An 18,502-nucleotide genomic window follows, 5' to 3' on the forward strand; every position below is an offset into this window, starting at 1 on the left:
GTATGCATCTGAAAATGACAGTGTTAGAAAGATGAAATAATATTTTGGATTAATTTTAAATAGAAGCAGTAATCAGTTATTTTTGAAAGCCAAAGTTTGTTTTCCTCTTATCTTCTTAGCATTAAAACTTCTACATTGATCTCAGTTCTAAAAATCAGAATAGATTTAGCTTTCTTGGTAAAATAAATACAACTGAAAGGTACTCTACTAAAAAAAAAGCTTTTTAAAAGATTTTTAATTTATGAGAGAGAGAGCAGGGGGAGGAGCAGAGGGAGAGGGATAAGTAGGCTCCACAGTGAGCTCAGAGAGAGAGAGAGAGAGAGTGCGAGCGCAAGCGAGCAGGGGGAGGAGCAGAGGTAGAGGGACAAACTCCACAGTGAGCTCAGAGGCTGACCTCAGAGCTGGATCTCAGGATCATTGAGATCATGACTTCAACAGAAATCAAGAATTGGACACTAAACTGATTAACCACCTAGACACCTCTCCAAAAAAAGTCTTTGTAATAAAGTATTTGATGCCTGAACTAAATGTTCATTTTGGTTTAGAGATGGTTTAATGGCCTTGAATTACCTTGATTGGTCTTAACTGGTTTATAAAAGTTTAGAGTGAGTACAGGATCTGAAAAATAAAAGGCAGGCCTTTGACAAGTACGTCCTTCTGTTACTGCTACTGATCTGAATAGGTATTTGGCAGAAATTTCGTCTAGAGAAATCAAACCCTGATTGATACAGATGGCCTAACTTAAGGGCCCTACTACTCTGAAAAGTAAATGGAGGTTATTTTAGGGTACTGCCCTGTTAGAGCTCTCAGAATTTCTCTTTTATGATCTTTCATGGATCTCATCTTCAACTAGATTACAAGGTCCATGAAGGAATAATGCATGTTTATCTTGTTCATGATTGTATTACTAGTGCTCAGCACTGAATAGGTGCATAGAAAAAGCTCAAATATTCATTCAGTTGAACCAAATATGGTTTTCTGTGTCGTATTGCCCTTCTAAGCAAGAAACTTAAAGCCAGGTAAATAACTGATCCTTCATTTTTTATTGCGATGTCTGACTTATTTATTTAAAAGAGAAGAAAGTAGTCAATTTGTGTGACTAAGTTTTTTAGTTGGTGGTGAGACTTTTGAATTATACACAGTTTAGTTTTCCTCTTTCTGTGGGAGTAATTGTGCAGTGTTTATATAACATTGTATTACCATGTAACAACCATAAGAGTTGAATCTTTACATATTGCTATCTTTGTTAATTTCTGTTTGATTAAGAAAATTAAAACTTAATTTTCTTGCAATAATGAATTTTGCATTTCAATCAGAACTTCAGCATTAGGGCTTATAAGTAAATCGGCCATTTCTCTTTCGGGGTTGAGACTCTGGAGTGATAATTTTATAATTATACAATACTCATAATACTGTAGTAAGTTATATTTAACATAACTGATCACAAGTGAAGTTTAATAAACTCTAATTGTTTGACTAAGTGCAAGCTTACTGCTTTTCTAGAGTTGATTTTAATGGAAATATATGGTCACCATACTTATTTGTGCAGTATTCCCTCATCCTAATGACTATTACCATTTGATTTGCACAATAAAAGCTTACTAAAATGACTTCAATCAGTGCTTTTAATTCGGGGGTGTGACTCTAATAAAGGTTTATTTTGGGCCATTTTTGTTTAAAAATTTTTTAACTGTATAATAGCTCTATAGTTTGTACACAGGGTTAAAATCTATAATGTCTGCTTACATGTCATGTGTGAGAGATGGATGTACCTATATAAATCACATTCAGATAAAATTTGAGAGCTTGTCCTTATAGAACATCATTATGAATGAAAAAAAATTTTCAGATAATCTTTTTTTTTTTTCCTTAAGACTTATTTATTTGACAGAAAGGGAGGGAGAGAGAGAGAGGGAGGGAGAGAGAGCACAAGCAAGGGCAATGGCAGGCAGAGGGTAGAGGGAGAAGCAGGCTCGTAGCTGAGCAAGGAGCCTGACGCGGGGCTTGATCCCAGGACCCTTGGGATCATGATCTGAGCTGAAGGCATGGTTTAAACCCCTTAGCTGAGCCACCCAGGTGCCCTAGATAATCTTTAAAAAATATTTTTAGCTGAGCATAGTTGACATATAATATTTTCAGGTGTACAACATAGTGATTCAGTTTCTTTGTTATGTTAGGCTCACCACAAGTATAGATGAAAATGCACTTTAATACAACCATTTAAAAATATGTTTTAAGTTTAGTTTACATAAAAATGCCTGTTTACATAAGTTTACATAAAATGTTTACATAGTTTACATAAAAATGTTAAACAGCTCTTTATAGTTCCCTGAAATGTTTCTTTTGCTGGTGGTTTTTGCTATTCTCAACTCCTTTTGTATGTTTCTTTTTTGACTAATTTGTAAAGACAGTTGTGAGGTGGAAATAATTTTTTCTATTGAAGATAATTTAATTGTAACTTACCCAATAATTTATTTTATTATCTAATGTATTCTGAAGGAGGGTTTTATATATATATATATATTTTTTTGTGAATCAAATTATTTTGTCATTTTTACAAATGTGTCTTTTTAAAATTCAAGTATAGTTAATGTACAATGTTACATTCATTTTAGGTGTACAGGATAGTGATTCACCAATTCTATATACTGCTCAGTGCTCATCATAAGCGTATTTTTAATCCCCTTCACTTATTTTACCCACCTCCCCCCACCTCCCCTCTGGTAACCATCAATTTGTTCTCTATAGTTAAGAGTCTGTTTCTTGGTTTGTCTCTCTCTCTCTCTCTCTTTTCCTTTGCTTATTTGCTTTGTTTCTTAAGTTACATTTATGTGTGAAATAATATGGTGTTTGTCTTTCTCTGACTTCTTTGCTTAGCATTATACTCCCTAGCTCCATCCATGTCATTGTAAATGGCAAGATTTCTTTGTTAAATGGCAAGATTTCTTTGTTTTTATGGCTGAGTAGTATTCCATTGTGTGTGTGTGTGTGTGTGTGTGTGTGTATCACAACTCCTTTGTCCACTCATCTATTATTGGACACTGGGATGCTTCCATAATTTAGCTGTTGTAAATAATGCCACTGTAAACATCAGGGTGCATGTATCCTTTTTTAAAAAAAGATTTTATTTATTTATTTGTTAGAGCAGAGAGAGAGCACATGTGTGCATGTGCACAAGCAGGGGGTGGGGCAGAGGCAGAGGGAGAACCAGGCTCCCTGCTGGGCAATGAGCCCCATGCAGGACTTGATCCCAGGACTCTGGCATCATGACCTAACCAACTGAGCCACCTGGGTGTCCTGCTTTTATCCCTTTGAATTAACATTTTTGTGTCCTTTGGGTAAAACTGTAGTAGTTTAATTGCTGGATGGGAAGGCAGTTCTATTTTTAACTTTTTGAGGAACTTCCATACTGTTTTCCACAGTGTCTACCCCAGTTTGCACTCCCACCAGCAGTGTAAGAGGGTTCTACTTTCTCCACATTCTTGCCAAATCTGTTGTTTCCTGTGGTGTTAATTGGAGCCATTCTCACAGGTGTGAGGTGATATCTCATTGGAGTTTTGATTTGCATTTCCCTGATGATGAGTTGATGGTGAGCATCTTTTCATGTGTGTGTTGGCCATCTGGATGTCATTCTTGGAGAAATGTCTGTTATATGACTTTTGCCCATTTTTAAATTGGATTGTTTGTTTTTTGAGTGTTGATTTGTATCAGTTCTTTATATAGTTTGGATATTCACCCCTTACTGGATATATCATTTGCAAATACCTTCTCCCATTAGTAGGTTGTCTTTTAGTTTTGTTGCTTTAGGAAAGTCAACTAAATCTCTTGTTCTTGTGGGTAATGGCCTTATGAAGAAGAGGTTCTATAGTGTCCTGCTGTGTGGTTTCCCTTATTTCCCATAGCCTTACATTTCTGGCATTGGCTATCTTCAATGTGTGCTACATATACTGTGCTATTTTGTGATGGTCACTTTATCTTTTGGGCCAGTTGTCTACAGAGACTGTCTTGGTCTGTTTTGAATAGTGTTTGGTCCCTGGACTGAATGTGGGCATTTGACTAGGTGTGCCTTGGTTTGAGACCAGTGAAACTGGCACTTCCGTAAGTGTGATTCTGCCGGGGTATGTTGGGCTGGGTTTGGTGTAGGTAAGTTAGTGAGTGAGTGTTGCCACTGTGCTGGTGCCCACAGGTGGTCATGTGCTTATGAAGTTAGGCAGTGGAGGGATATAGCATCTGGCAGTTTTTTGTTCCTAAAGGGTCCCTTTGTGAATGCTGCCTCTCTGGGATGCATTCTAAAATGAACCCATAACCTCCCCACCATGTGCTCTAGTTGGTCTTCAGATTGCTGTTTCCATGCTGTGTGTCTCTAGGTCTTTTGTCTGCTTTCTCTCCCAAGAGCAACCCCAGTGCCCTTGGAGCTCTATCTCAGCTAAGCCCACTGACATTTAAAACTCCAGGCTTTAAGCACTATTGCTTGTCAGAAGTCATGAAATTGAAGTTTGGCTCCTCTCACATTCCAAGCCAGTTGTTAGAGGGAATTGTTTTCCCCATGTGCTCTCCTACATGTGAGTCTGTCTCCTGCCTTTCTCTGCGAACACAGCTCCCTTGCCACTGCAGTGGTTAAGATCTTTTTCTCTCCCAAACTTTGTTTCTGCACTTCCTATTTTCTTTGATGTGGCCTCCTGTCTTCCTTTAGTTGTATTTTATTCTGCCAGTTTGGAGTCAATTTCTGGGGTATTGAGATGATTTGATAGTTATCTAGTGGTGTTAATTGGACAAGGCAAGCCTAGGGTCCTCTACTCCACTGCCACCTTCTAATCTCGTTGTTTCCACTTGAATAGGATGGACAGATTGGGTCTCACTAAGCAAAAATTCCAAAGGAGAGATTATGGAAGAAAGAATATGGAAATAGAAAAGGTCATTGCCAGCAGAGGGAAGAGTCAGTGCACGTGACTGATTACATTATTGAAGAACAGTGAGGTGGTCACTGTGACTGAACTGAAGGAATTAAAGGGGCAGATGAGGTCAGAGGGATCTGGAGGGAGTACAGATCGGGAGCACCTGGTACACCATTGTAAGGATTTTGACTTACACTCGTAGTGAAATTAGAGAGCTGTTGGAAAGTTTTTTTATTTTCATTTTTTTCTTTTTTATTTTGTATTTGGAAATTATGTTAGCCACCATACAATATATCATTAGTTTTTGACGTAGTGTTCCAAGATTCACTGTTTGCGTATAGCACCCAGTGCTCCATGCAGTACATGCTCTCCTTAATACTCATCACCGGGCTAACCCATCCCTCTAGCCTCCCACCCCTCTAAAACCCACAGTTTAATTCCCAGTATCCATAGTGTCTCATGGTTTGTCTCCCCCTCCGATCCCCCCCCTTCATTTTTCCCTTCTTTCTAGTGTCCTCCATGCTACTGCTTATGTTTCACAAATAAGTGAAACCATATAATAATTGACTTTCTCTGCATGACTTACTTAGCATAATCTCCTCCAGTCCCATCCATGTTGATGCAAAAGTTGGGTATTCATCCTTTCTGATGGCTGAGTAATACTCTGTTGTAGATATGGACTACATCTTCTTTATCAGTTTTTCTGTTGAAGGGCATCTCTGGTCTTCCCACAGTTTGGCTTTTGTGGCCATTGCTGCTATGAACATTAGGGTGCATATGGCCCTTCTTTTCATGACATCTGTATCTTTGGGGTAAATACCCAGTAGTGCAATCTCCAGGTCATAGGGTAGCTCCATTTTTAATTTTTTGAGGAACCTCCACATCGTTTTCTAAAGTGGCTGCACCTGCCAACAGTGTAAGAGGGTTCCCCTTTCTCCACATCCTCGCCAACATTTGTTGTTTCTTGCCTTGTCAATTTTTTGCCATTCTAACTGGTGTAAGGTGGTGGTATCTAAATGTGGTTTTGATTTGAATCTCCCTGATGGCTAATGATGATGAATATTTTTTCATGTTTCTATTAGCCATTTGTATGTCTTCTTTGGAGAAGTGTCTGTTCATGTCTTCTGCCAATTTTTTGACTAGATTGTTTGCTTTTGAGGTGTTGAGTTTGGGAAGTTCTTTATAAATCTTGGATAGTTGTGTCATTTGCAAATATCTTCTCCCATTCCTTGCATTGCCTCTTTGTTTTGTTGACTGTTTCCTTTGCTGTACAGAAGTCTTTTATCTTGCTGAAGTCCCAAAGTTCATTTTTGCTTTTGTTTTCTTGACTTTGGAGACCTGTCTTGAAAGAAGTTGGTGTGGCTGATGTTGAAGAGGTTACTACCTATGTTCTCCTCTAGGATTTTGATGGATTCCTGTTTTCACATTGAGGTCATTCATCCTTTTTGAGTTTATCCTCATGTATGGTGTAAGAGGATGGTCGAGTTTCATTCTTCTGTATATAGCTCACCAGTTTTCCCAGCACCATTTATTAAGAGACTGTCTTTTTCCATCAGATATTTTTTTCCTGCTTTGTTGACGATTATTTGACCATAGAGTTGTGGGTCCATATCTGGACTCTGTATTCTGTTCCTTTGATCTGTGTGTCTGTTTTTGTGCCAGTATCAGGCTGTCTTGGTGATCACAGTTTTATAATATAGCTTGAAATCAGGCAACACGAGGCCCCCAGCTTTGTTTTTCTTTTTCAACAATTCTTTGGTGATTAGGGGTCTTTTCTGGTTCCATACAAATTTTAGGATTGTTTGTTCCAGCGCTTTGAAAAATGCTGATGGTATTTTGATTGGGATGGTGTTGAAAGTACAGATAGCTCTGGGCCGCATAGACATTTTAACAATGTTTATTCTTCTGATCCATGAGCATGGAGAGTTTTTCCATCTTTTTGTGTCGTCTTCAATTTATTTCATGAATGTTCCATAGTCCTTGAGTATAGATCCTTCACCTCTTTGGTTAGGTTTATTCCAAGGTATCTTAGAGTTTTTGATGCTGTTGTAAATGGAATCATTTCTCTAATTTCTCTTTTTACATTTTCATTGTTAGTGTAGAAGAAAGCAACGGATGCCTAGTGTATAAGAAAGCAACAGATGCATTTCTCTGCACTGATTTTGTATCATGCCACATTACTGAATTGCTGTATGAGTTCTAATAATTTGGGGGTGGAGTTTTTTGGGTTTTCCCCATGAAGTATCATGCCATTAGCGAAGAGAAAGAGTTTGACTTTTTCTTTGCCAATTTGAATACCGTTTATTTCTTTGTTGTCTCATTGCTGTTGGTAGGACTTCTAGTACTATGTTGAGTAATAGTCATGAGAGTAGGCATCCTTGTCGTGTTCCTGATTTTAAGGAAAAGACTCAGCTTTTCCCCATTGAGAATGATACTCACTGTGGGTTTTTCATAGATAGATTTTATGAAATTGAGGAAATTCCCCTCTTTCCCTATACTCTGAAGAGTTTTAACCATGAAAGGCGGGAAAGGATGCTGTATTCTGTTAAATGCTTTTTCTGTATCAGTTGAGAGGACCATGTAGTTCTTCTCTCTTCTGAATTTGTTCTATCACATTGAGTGATTTGCAAATGTTGAATCATCTTTGCATCCCCGGGATAAATCCCACCTGGTTGTGGTGGATAATCCTTTAAATGTATTGTTGGATCCTGTTAGGTAGGTATTGGTAAGAATTTTGGCATCGTATTGGTCTGAAGTTCTCCTTTTAGATGGGGTCTTTGCCTGGTTTGGGGATCAAGGTAATGCTGGCAGCATAGAAAGAGTCTGGAAGTTTTCCGTCTGTTTCTGTTTCTTGAAACAGCTTCAGGAGAATAGTGTTATTTCTTCTTTGAATGTTTGGTAGAATTTCCCAGGGAATCCATCCGGTTGTGGACTCTTGTTTTTTGGGAGGTTTTTGATCACTGCTTCAATCTCGTTACTGGTTATTGGTCTGTTCAGGTTGTCAGTTTCTTCCTTTTTCTGTCTTGGAAGTTTATAGATTTCCAGGAATGTATCCATTTCTTTTAGGTTGCTTAACTTATTGGCATATTGCTGTTGATAATAATTTCTGATGACTTTTTCTATTTCCTTGGTGTTAGTTGTGATCTCCCCCCTTTCATTCATAATTTTATTAATTTGGATCCTTTCTTTTTTCTTTTGGATAAGTCTGGCCAGTGGTTTATCAATCTTATTGACTGTTTCAAAGAACCAGCTTCTAGATTCGTTGATGTGTTCTAATGTATTTCTGGTATATAATTCATTGATCTCTCTAATTTTAATTATTTCTCTTCTTGTGCATGGGTTTGGTTTAATTTGTTATTGATTTCTCCAGATCTTGAAGGTATGAAGATAGTTTGTATATTTGGAATTTTTCTGTTTTTTTGGGTGAGGCTTGGATGGCTATGTATTAGGACCGCCTTTGCCATATCCCATAGATTTTGGCCTGATGTGTCTTCGTTCTCATTGGTTTCAGTGGATTGATTAAGTTCTTCGATTTCCTGGTTGACCAAAACATTCTTTTTTTTAAAGATTTTATTTATTTATTTGACAGAGATCACAAGTAGGCAGAGAGGCAGGCAGAGAGAGAGAGGAGGAAGCAGGCTCCCTGCCGAGCAGAGAGCCCGATGCGGGACTCGATCCCAGGACCCTGAGATCATGACCTGAGCCGAAGGCAGCGGCTCAACCCACTGAGCCACCCAGGCGCCCCAACCAAAACATTCTTGATGAGGATGGTCTTTAGCTTGAACTATTTCAGTTTCTTTCAAACGTTTTCTTGTGATTGAGTTCCAGTTTCATAGTATTGCGGTCTGAGAATGCGCAGGGAATAATCTGTCTTTTGGTATCGGTTGAAACCTGATTTGTGACCGAGCATGTGGTCTATTTTGGACAAAGTTCCATGTGTGCTTGAGCAGAATGAGTATTCTGCTATTTTTTGGGTGGACTGTTCTGTATTTATCTATGAGGTCCATCTGGTCCAATGTGTCATTCAAAGCTCTTGTTTAGTTGTTGATTTTCTGCTTAGATGATCTGTCTTTTGCTGAGAGTGGAATGTTAAGGTCCCTTACAATTAATGTATTATTATCAATATGTCTGTATTTTGATTAATAGTTTGCTTATGTAGTTGGCTGTTCCCATGTTGGGGGTATAGATATTTATAGTTGTTAGATCCTCTTGTTGAATAGAAGCTTTAAGAATGATAAAGTGTCCTTCTGTATCTGACTACAGTCTTTATGTTAATATCTAATTTGTCTGATATGAGCATTGCTACCTCGGTTTTCTTTTGCGGTCCTTTGGCTTGAAAAATGATTCTGCATCCTTTTACTTCCAGTCTGGATGTATCCCTAGGTTCACAATGAATCTCTTGTAGACCTCATATGGATCGGTCCTGTCTTTTAATCCAGTCTGCAACCGTGTGCCATTTTATGGGAGCATTTAGGCTGTTCACGTTGAAAGTGATTATTGAAAGATGGGATTTTATTGTCATCATGTTGTCTGTGAAGTCTTGTTTCTGTGGTTCACCTTTGTATATTTCTGTTTTATATCACCCATGGGGTTCTTTCTCCTTTTATAGAACCCCCCCTTAATATTTCTTGCAGGACCGTGTTAGTGGTCACATATTCTGTTAATCTCTGCTGGTCCTGGAAGCTCTTTATCACTCCATCCATTGTGAATGACAGCCTTGCCGGATAAAGAATTTTGGGTTCTTCTCATTTAGTATCCTGAATATGTCTTCCTAGCCCTTTCTGGCTTGCCAGATCTCGCTGGACAGGTCTGAGGTTGTTCTGATGTTCCTCGCTTTGTAGATAAGGAATCTCTTTCTCCTACCTGCCCTTAAGATGGTTTCCCTGGTATTAAGATTCACAAGGTTCACTATTACATGCCCAGGCATTGGTCTGTTCTCCTTCATCTTGGGGATTGTTCTTTCTGACTCTAGGACATGAATTGTTTCCTTTCCCAAATTTGGGAAGTACTCGGCTACAAGTACTAATATGCCTTTTAGTAAAAAGGGATGTGAGCAAGCTTGACTAAGTTGGTGTACATCATTCAGCTTCTGTTACTTTTTTAAAAGATTTTATTTACTTATTTGACAGAGATCACAAATAGGCAGAGAGGCAGGCAGAGAGAGAGATAGGGAAGCAGGCTCCCTGCTGAGCAGAGAGCCTGATGCGGGGCTCGATCCCAGGACCCTGGGATCATGACCTGAGCCGAAGGCAGAGGCTAAACCCACTGAGCCACCCAGGCGCCCCTCAGCTTCTGTTATAAGACATAAATGTGTAGGATGTGGCAGAAAGTTTACTTTTAAATCTCAACTGGTGATTTTTAAAAATCTCTTTCCTCCCTAACCACAATTTTTATTATTTTATTATTTTTTAAAGATTTTATTCATTTATTTGACACAGAGAGAGAGAGAGAGACAGCGAGAAAGGGAATACAAGTAGAGGGGAGTGGGAGAAGGAGAAGCAGGCTTCCCGCTGAGTAGTTAGCAAGATGTGGGGCTCGATCCTGAGCTGAAGGCAGATGCTTAACAACTGTGCCCCCAAATAACAATTTTTAATTAGAATTTCAGCGTACTTATAATAATTGCCCTTCATGCTGATCATAAGTTATTGTAAGATCTTGAATTACCTTCTCAATCATGGAAGATTACTAAATTATTATTACTTTGTTTACTTTACTGTAATACTGCTTTATTACTTTAGCATTGCTGTACCCTAATTCTTCAAATAGTGGTGCCCATTTTGTTGTATGGTAGCTTTTATTAGCCACTTTCTTTTACTAACTAGGATATACCATTTTAAGTGCTTTTCAGCAGAAGTAGAAAACCACATGGAAAAAACATGTTTTGGAATTTTTTGAGAAATGGACATAGATTAACAGAATCTGTTAATTCAGTTTTCTCTAGTATATTTTGAAGATGTCCTTTAATTATCAGATGTAACTGGATTTTAGACACAGCTGTTTCATTTATTTCATTTATATTAAATGTGACATTTTTTCCATTTTTAAAAATTTATTTATTTCATATATATGATTCATTCTAAAACTTTGAAAATACTTGAAAGGACTTAACACTTTGCAATTTCTTTTATCATGTTTGAGCACTATGGTAATGATGTCTGATCCAGATCTGACTTTGGGACTCTGCAGGTCATCTTTAAAAACAAGTACACACCCCCATCCAAATCTTCATTTTTAATCCTTAAAGAGTGTTTTTTTTTCCTTTTGTAAAAAATGTATTTGGTTATATATTCAAAGTTGCTAGTTCTTTTTGATTAGTTATAATTAATAAAATCAATGGGGTATCATTCAATTATTAATTTGTTTGATCTATGAATTCTCTTATCTGACAGGTTTTTTTTTTTTTCCCTTTTGGTTTTAATAGAACATTCAAATAAAAACTTTGGCAGATGATGTGGTAAGGTGGTCTTAGTAGCATGTTATGTTACTTGTGCATGTTGCCTTTTTTAACTAAAGTGGGTGGACATTAAAGCATTCATGTATGTAAGATATATATAGATGTTTAAAAGTACAGTAGAATGGAAGACTTCTTAAGAGATTCTTTTGTTTTTTTGGATCTTAAAGTAAAGAATTATCAGAGAACTCAGTAAAATTTTGATTTTATCCTACTATATACCTTAACCAGAATTTTTTTGTCTGTATATAAATCTAACTCTGGAAAATACAGACGTTTTTCTCCTATGATAGCCAAGGAAACTGTGAATAAGTAAAAGATTAATATCAATATTGGGGAAAATTAATGTAGAAAGGAAAGTAAGTTAATCATGTCAGATATATGCTGTTAAATTTAAAATTCTTAAATATTTTGAGCTAAGGCTATCATAGTAAATCTTATTAAAAGTTATGGGCTTAACTTTTAAGTGTGCCCTTTTATAGCTAAACTTTTAAAATACAGTATTTTAAGCAATGTCCATTTTTTTTCTTTGTGAAATTACAAATAATGTAAAACATTAGTGATTCAAGAAGATAAAATTGTGTAGCTTAACTTTGTTTTCTTATTAGAGTATAGCCGAAAGCAGTATTATCTAGATAGAAATGAAGGGCATAATAGAAGATCAAGTATATATGTAAATAATGCTACTCAGCACTACAAAAGTGACATGAAGTAACAGGAACATAAAAACATTGATTTAATGGTAAATTACATATTTAAATGCTTTTATGTCCACCATATTTTTTTAGTGAAATTTGACTGTTGAATATGTACTCACCTCTCAAGCTTATTTGGGATTACTTAATAGAGTTGTTTGAAAATGTAATACATACCTAAACCAACTTTATTTTCCTCTAAGAGTTAAAAGAAAATTAGAATATAGTTCAGGATAATTTGAAGAAATAAATCTTAATGTGAACATTGGGATTGGAACCAGGACTTACAAATTTAGTGAGTCACTTTTTCTGTGAAATGAGAGGGTCTAGATGATTTTTCAAATTTTTTCCCAGCTCTAAAACACTATGATTTATAGAATCTCGTTGTATGAAACCATGTACTGAAATCATTTTTGTAATCCTAAATAAGCTGCATAAAACTGCTCATATTTCTTTAAAAATACAGCTTTTAATTAAAAAAAAAAAGGGTTCCTGGAATCAAAATTAAAAGTGTATTCTTTTTATGGGGGGAGTCAACAGAAAATTAAGTAGTTGTAATAACTTCTGTGATGCAGTTTGTAATAATTGTAATATTTGAAATAATTTATAAGGACTCAGTAACATGGCAGGAAGATATACTGTTCTCACATCTAACATGTGTGCTTGTTTAACATGAGTTGATGGTATGCATGTGCTTTCTAACAGAAACCAGAATAAAACTGAGTTGCGTTCAGTTTTATGGACATTACTAATTTTTGAGGTCTAGTGTTTTGTGGTTTAAAACAGATTGGGATGTTCATATGTACCTAGACTCCTTAATATACTTTATGTGAAATAGCAAGCTAATTATTAGAGATTGTGCATGGAACCAAAGTTTCAGAGTCAATATCCTGAAGTTCTTGCATAATAGTAGTTGTAGGAATAAGATAATTCTGTATGCATTAACATTGCCATTAAATAGAAAAGGTGATGTCTTGTTATTCTCTATTTTCAGGGAAAAAAAGGGCAGTCATAGTAACAGCAACAATTATAATAAATAGAGAAGTACATTAAACATATCAACTTATTTTAATCTCAGTATAACTGTGGTATAGGTACTTGTTATCTGTATTTTAAAGACTTTATGTATTTATTTTAGAGAAAGAGAAAATCTCAAGCAGATTCCCCACTGCGCATAGAGCCCTCTGTGGGTGGGGCTTGATCTCATGATCCCTACTAGATGATGACCTGAGCCGAAATGAAGTCAGACACTTACCTGAAAGAACCACCCAGATGCCACTTGTTACACATATTTTAGAGATTAGGAAACATAATTTACACAGGGTTCCTCAGTTAGTAAAGGGCACATTCAAACCCAGTCTGGCTTCAGAATCTAAGTCCTTAACTATTACACCCAACCGCTATGCTGACAAAGTATCCATAGATACTTGTCACAATTTTTGGCACTTCGAAGAGAGAAATGTTGTAATTTACCTCTTAGAATTGAACATTGGGGCTCTTTATATTTCCTTTCTTTATTTCTCATAGTTCAAAGCTATATTCTCCCCTAAACAACCACGTGACCTTAATGCAGAATTTTTTTTCTTTTTTAACCTACTTACTGTGTGAAACAGAAATAAGGGACTAAGGTTTACTTTTGAGAAATGCTTTTCACACCTCAGACTTCTGAGACTGAAGAACTACTACAAATTTTCAAAATTGTACAATCTCTAACTGGAGCTTGTTGCTTAAGAGTTTGTCAAAAGACACTAATGATACATATTATACTAAGTGCTATTTTGATGTTTCTTGTATTAAGTGCTATTTTGATGTTTCTTGTATTAAGTGCTATTTTGATGTTTCAGTACTTTGTATTTGTGATTCTGGGTTTCTTTCTTAGAGTTTCTTATGTTTTTCTTTGTAGCGTGACCGGATTACAAGTTTTAGAAAATCTACTGTCAAAAAAGAAAAACCTCTTATTCAACATCCTATTGATTCTCAAGTTACAATGAGTGAGTTTCCAGCAGCTCAGCCATTGTATGATGAACGATCTTTGAATTTGTCAGAAAAGGAAGTACTGGATCTCTTTGAAAAAATGATGGTAAGTTAGACCCCTGTTTTTGTTGTGATTTTAAAATTTGTGTGTCCAAGATAGCATGGTGTTTCAAGTAGGTATGTTTGTATGGATTGTGTTTGTAATGTAAAATAGAGACCAGAAACCTGTTGATAACACAGAACTATTTTCAGAAGTATCTGTGTTTTTGAACTAAAACATCCTCACTTATTACTTCTACAGTGAGCTCCAGAAAGCAGGGCCTCTCTTTTTTATTTGTGTTCTCTAGTATTTTGTAGTCTCAGGCACATTGAATCCAGTTTTTTAATTAACTGATTTGTGTTTCTGTTTCTGTAAAGTAAAACAGGCCAAATTATACTTTGCTGGAAACAACACAAGGTATCTTGTTAGGTATATGAAATAGAGTGGGGAAGATGGAGGGTAAAACAACAATGGAGGGCACCTGGGTGGCCTAGTGGGTTAAGCTGCTGCCTTTGGCTCAGGTCATGATCTCAAGGTCCTGGGATCGAGTTTTGCATCGGGCTCTCTGCTCAGCGTGGTGCCTGCTTCCCTCTCTCTCTCTCCCTCTCTGCCTGCCTCTCTGTCTACTTGTGATCTCTGTCAAGTAAATAAATAAAATCTTAAAACAACAACAACAACAACAATGGAAAACATAGAGGAGAAACAGTGCCTCAGAGAAGGAGGAGGATGGCAGTAGAGTAGGAAGACACTAGGCTCAACTCATCTCGTGAACACAGGTAGATAGCTATCAAATCAGTCTAAATACCTCAGAAATCAACCGGGAGACTGAAAGAATAAACTCTACAAATGAAGGGAGAGAAGAGACCACATCAAAGAAGGTAGGAAGTGCAGAGATGTGGTTTAAGGGAAGAATGGATCAAAGCTACTGAGGAGGGGAGGGAGCTCTGGTCTGGAGAAGGGCTAGAGAGAGACAGAGAGAGAAAGAGAAGCACATGGGGGGGGGGGTGTACATGGAGATTGTTTCACCAAAGCCCTTGGCTTTGGAAAACAAGAAGGGCAGAGTTTCATGAGTTCTTGAAACCAGTAGGGTTTAAAGCCTGAAATTTTGAACGTCAGCAAGATTGGCTGGGATAGAGCCCTGAGGGCACCACCCTGCTCCTGGAGAGAAGGCAGGCAGCAACCCAAGGACAGATTGCTTGGTAAAAGCAATATGAAGAGCATCTGGAATGAATGGGGATTATTTGCTATCCTCTGAGCTTTCCCCTGAGAGGCAGCATTCACTGAGATACCTCTCTGGGAACAAAGGAGTTGGCTGGAGCCCTTCCCCTCCCCCACACATAACAACATAAACTGTGAGCCAGCTGCTTGAAGCAGCCCAGCAGCAACACTGCCTGCATAATTTGCTTACACCAAGCCCCACCCCCTGTGCTTCACTGGAGGTACCCTTCTCAGGCCTGCTTCAGGACCAGCACAAGTGGGCCTAACCTTCAGAAGACCAGCATAAAGCTCTGACTTCACCACATCTCCTGACCAGAGAGTTTTGAAGGGAGTTCCAGTGGAGATGGAGATAGGACTTGTTCTGTAAGGAGACCAGAGTATACCTGGTTAAACTCACCACATTCAGCTCAGGGACCAAACACTGGCCACAGCAGGTAAGGAGGGCCTCTGCAGAGTACTGGTCTAAAGGATATAGCACCCCATAGCAACAGCAGAGTACATGCAGCAAACACCAGAGACACTCCCTGAAGCTCCAGGCCTTGGGCAGTACATGACCTCTTCTTCATAAGGACATTACTTGCAGGAAGCAGGAAACATAACTGGATTTTCTAACACAGGGAAAGACACTTAGAGAAAATGCAAAGGTGAAGGAATTTATGCCAAATGAAAGAACAAGCTAAGGCCTTGGCTATAAATCTAAGTGAAAAAGATGTAAATAACATGCCTGATGGAGAATTTAAAGCAAGGATCATATCATAAGGATACTCACTGGGATTGGGAAAAGAATAGAAAACATCAGTGACAGCCTTACGATAGAGATAAAACATCTTAATTGACCTTGCAGGAGCATTTGATACAGTTGATCATTCTCTCCAATTTGAAATGCTTCCTCCCTTCCATACCCCCAACATTGATTTGGTTTTCCTTCTGCTTTTTTGGCAGCTTCTTTTCAGTATTCTTTGCTGATTCCTTTTCATGTTCTCAGCCTTTAAAGTAGAGGCCTAGGACATCTTTTCCTCTTCATATTATCTTCTTTGGTAATTAACAACCAATACTGAGCTTTTAAATCCCATTTGTGTGCTCACAGTTCTCAAATTTACCTCCAGCTTAGTCCTCATGTCTATACTCTAGACATATATCAACTTCAAAATCAGTGTTTCACCTTGGATGATCAGTAGAGTTCTCCAAAGTAATATATTCAAAACTGAACTGCTGATATTCTACTCCAAACCTGCTCCTCCCAGTGTCTTCCCCTTCTTAGCTGGTGGTATATCTGTTTACCTAGTTACTAAGGCCAAAAACGTTTGAATTGTCTTTTACTATTTTTTTCCTTACCTTTAATTCATTTCGTAACCCATTAACTCTTCATTCAAAGTACGGTACTTGGAATAGCTGACCATTTCTTATCACCTTTACTGACCCCACACTAATTGAAATCTTACCTGGGCTGCCATAGTAGTGGTAGGACTATAGGACTACTACAACTTTTAATTGGTCTCCATGTTTCACCATGACCCTCTACAGGATATTTTCAATACAGAAATATTATCCATTTAAATCCTGAAGAGTATTCTATCAGTTGGCTCATCAGGTCTCTCCATGGCTCCCATTTCACTTGGTATACAAAAGTCAGTACACTTAAATGTCTTATAAGGCCCTATATGATCTGATCCTCACCTTCCCTCCTTTGATAACTTCCTATGCTACTCTTCCCACTGGCTCACTCTGTTTCAGACATGCACCTGCCTTTATCATACTTGTAGCCTTAGGCAAAAATGATTCTTACTAGTTTCTAAGTTTTTGTGTACAGTGTTGACAGTGTTTTAAAAACTTTTTATAACATTTCTGTTTTGTGACTTGAATATTCTAATGTTTAATGAGAATATTACCACTATTAAATGAGTTTTTAAATATAATTAAAAAAATTTTTTTAAAACATATAATATATTTTTATCCCCAGGGGTACAGGTCTGTGAATCGCCAGGTTTACACACTTCACAGCACTCACCATAGCACATACCCTTCTCAGTGTCCATAACCTCACCCCCCTTCTCCCAACCCCCCTCCCCCCAACAACCCTCAGTTTGTTTTGTGAGATTAAGAGTCACTTATTAAGAGTCTCCCTCCCAATCCCATCTTGTATATTTATTCTTCTCCTACCCACTTAACCCCCCATGTTGCATCTCCACTTCCTCATATCAGGGAGATCATATGATAGTTGTCTTTCTCCGCTTGACTTATTTTCGCTAAGCATGATACCCTCTAGTTCCATTCACGATGAGTGATGTTTTTAACAAAGATTTGCTTGTGGGTTCATCAATGTGATTTAAAGAAAGGTACAATTGAGAGCCACATTTTCTCTATTGGCAATTTTTCTTTCCATTGGAAATTTCAGAGTAGGAAGTTAGGTAAATATGGTTTGATTAAAAGTAACCAAAAAAATCAATAAATATATTTTAAAGATTATCTCTCTTTGAGAGAAGTGTACTTGTACATTGGACATTATGTGTTTTCTATGTTCTCTTCAGTTTGACTGTAATTAGCTTACAGTGAAGAAGTTATTTTATGAATTATCATAGCTTTCATTTACTGTGCACTTATTAGCCAGGCTTGTAACTAAATAGTTTATACGTATTATTTCAGTTGATCCTTATGAAAATGCCACAAAGTAGGTGACATAGTTTTACTCCATTTTTAGATGAGGAAATTGAAGCTAAGAGAGAGTGAAGAAATTGGTTCTGTAACTTGTCTTAGCTAGTAAGTGGGTGAGCTGGAACATAAATTTAGATACATAAAAATGTAAAAAAAAATGGCCTTTTTGTAGCATCTGTCTTTTTTTTTTTTTTAAAGATTTTATTTATTTATTTGAGAGAGGGAGAGAGCACAAGCAGGAGGAATCGCAAAGGAAGAGGGAGAAACAAGCTCTGAGCAGGGAGCCTGACACAGTGCTTGGTCCCAGGACCCTAGGATCATGACCTGAGCTGAAGGAATATGCTTAATCAGCCTGAGCCATGCAAATGCGCCTAGTAGCATCTGTCTTTAATAATGTTTCGTTTAAGCTAAATATAAGTTAATACATTTTCCTTGCATACATACTCTGGCAATAGAAGGCAATTCAAAAGTATATTGGTTAGTAGGCAAAGCCAGTTTGGGATGGATTATTTCCTACTGATGATGTAAAGTTGTCTGTAATCTCTTTTTACAAAGCATCAGTTGAAAGAGACTGAAA

At 37.3% G+C, this 18,502-nt stretch overlaps 1 protein-coding gene across 9 annotated transcripts in view; it reads left to right on the forward strand.

The window, feature by feature from the left end:
• Nucleotides 1-18,502, forward strand: part of DIAPH2 (diaphanous related formin 2) — a 1,001,991-nt gene that overhangs the window by 38,335 nt on the left and 945,154 nt on the right. For 7 of the 9 annotated variants that reach the window (XM_059156886.1, XM_059156884.1, XM_059156887.1 and 4 more), the window contains exons 2-3: nt 11,317-11,349; nt 13,945-14,121. In XM_059156886.1, the coding sequence (XP_059012869.1) occupies nt 11,317-11,349; nt 13,945-14,121 (210 nt within the window). The remainder of the gene's footprint in view (nt 1-11,316; nt 11,350-13,944; nt 14,122-18,502) is intronic. The other 2 variants (XM_059156888.1, XM_059156892.1) reach the window with 1 other exon arrangement.

This window comes from Mustela lutreola, chromosome X, assembly GCF_030435805.1.
Source record: "Mustela lutreola isolate mMusLut2 chromosome X, mMusLut2.pri, whole genome shotgun sequence".
Classification (NCBI taxonomy): Eukaryota; Metazoa; Chordata; class Mammalia; order Carnivora; family Mustelidae; genus Mustela; species Mustela lutreola.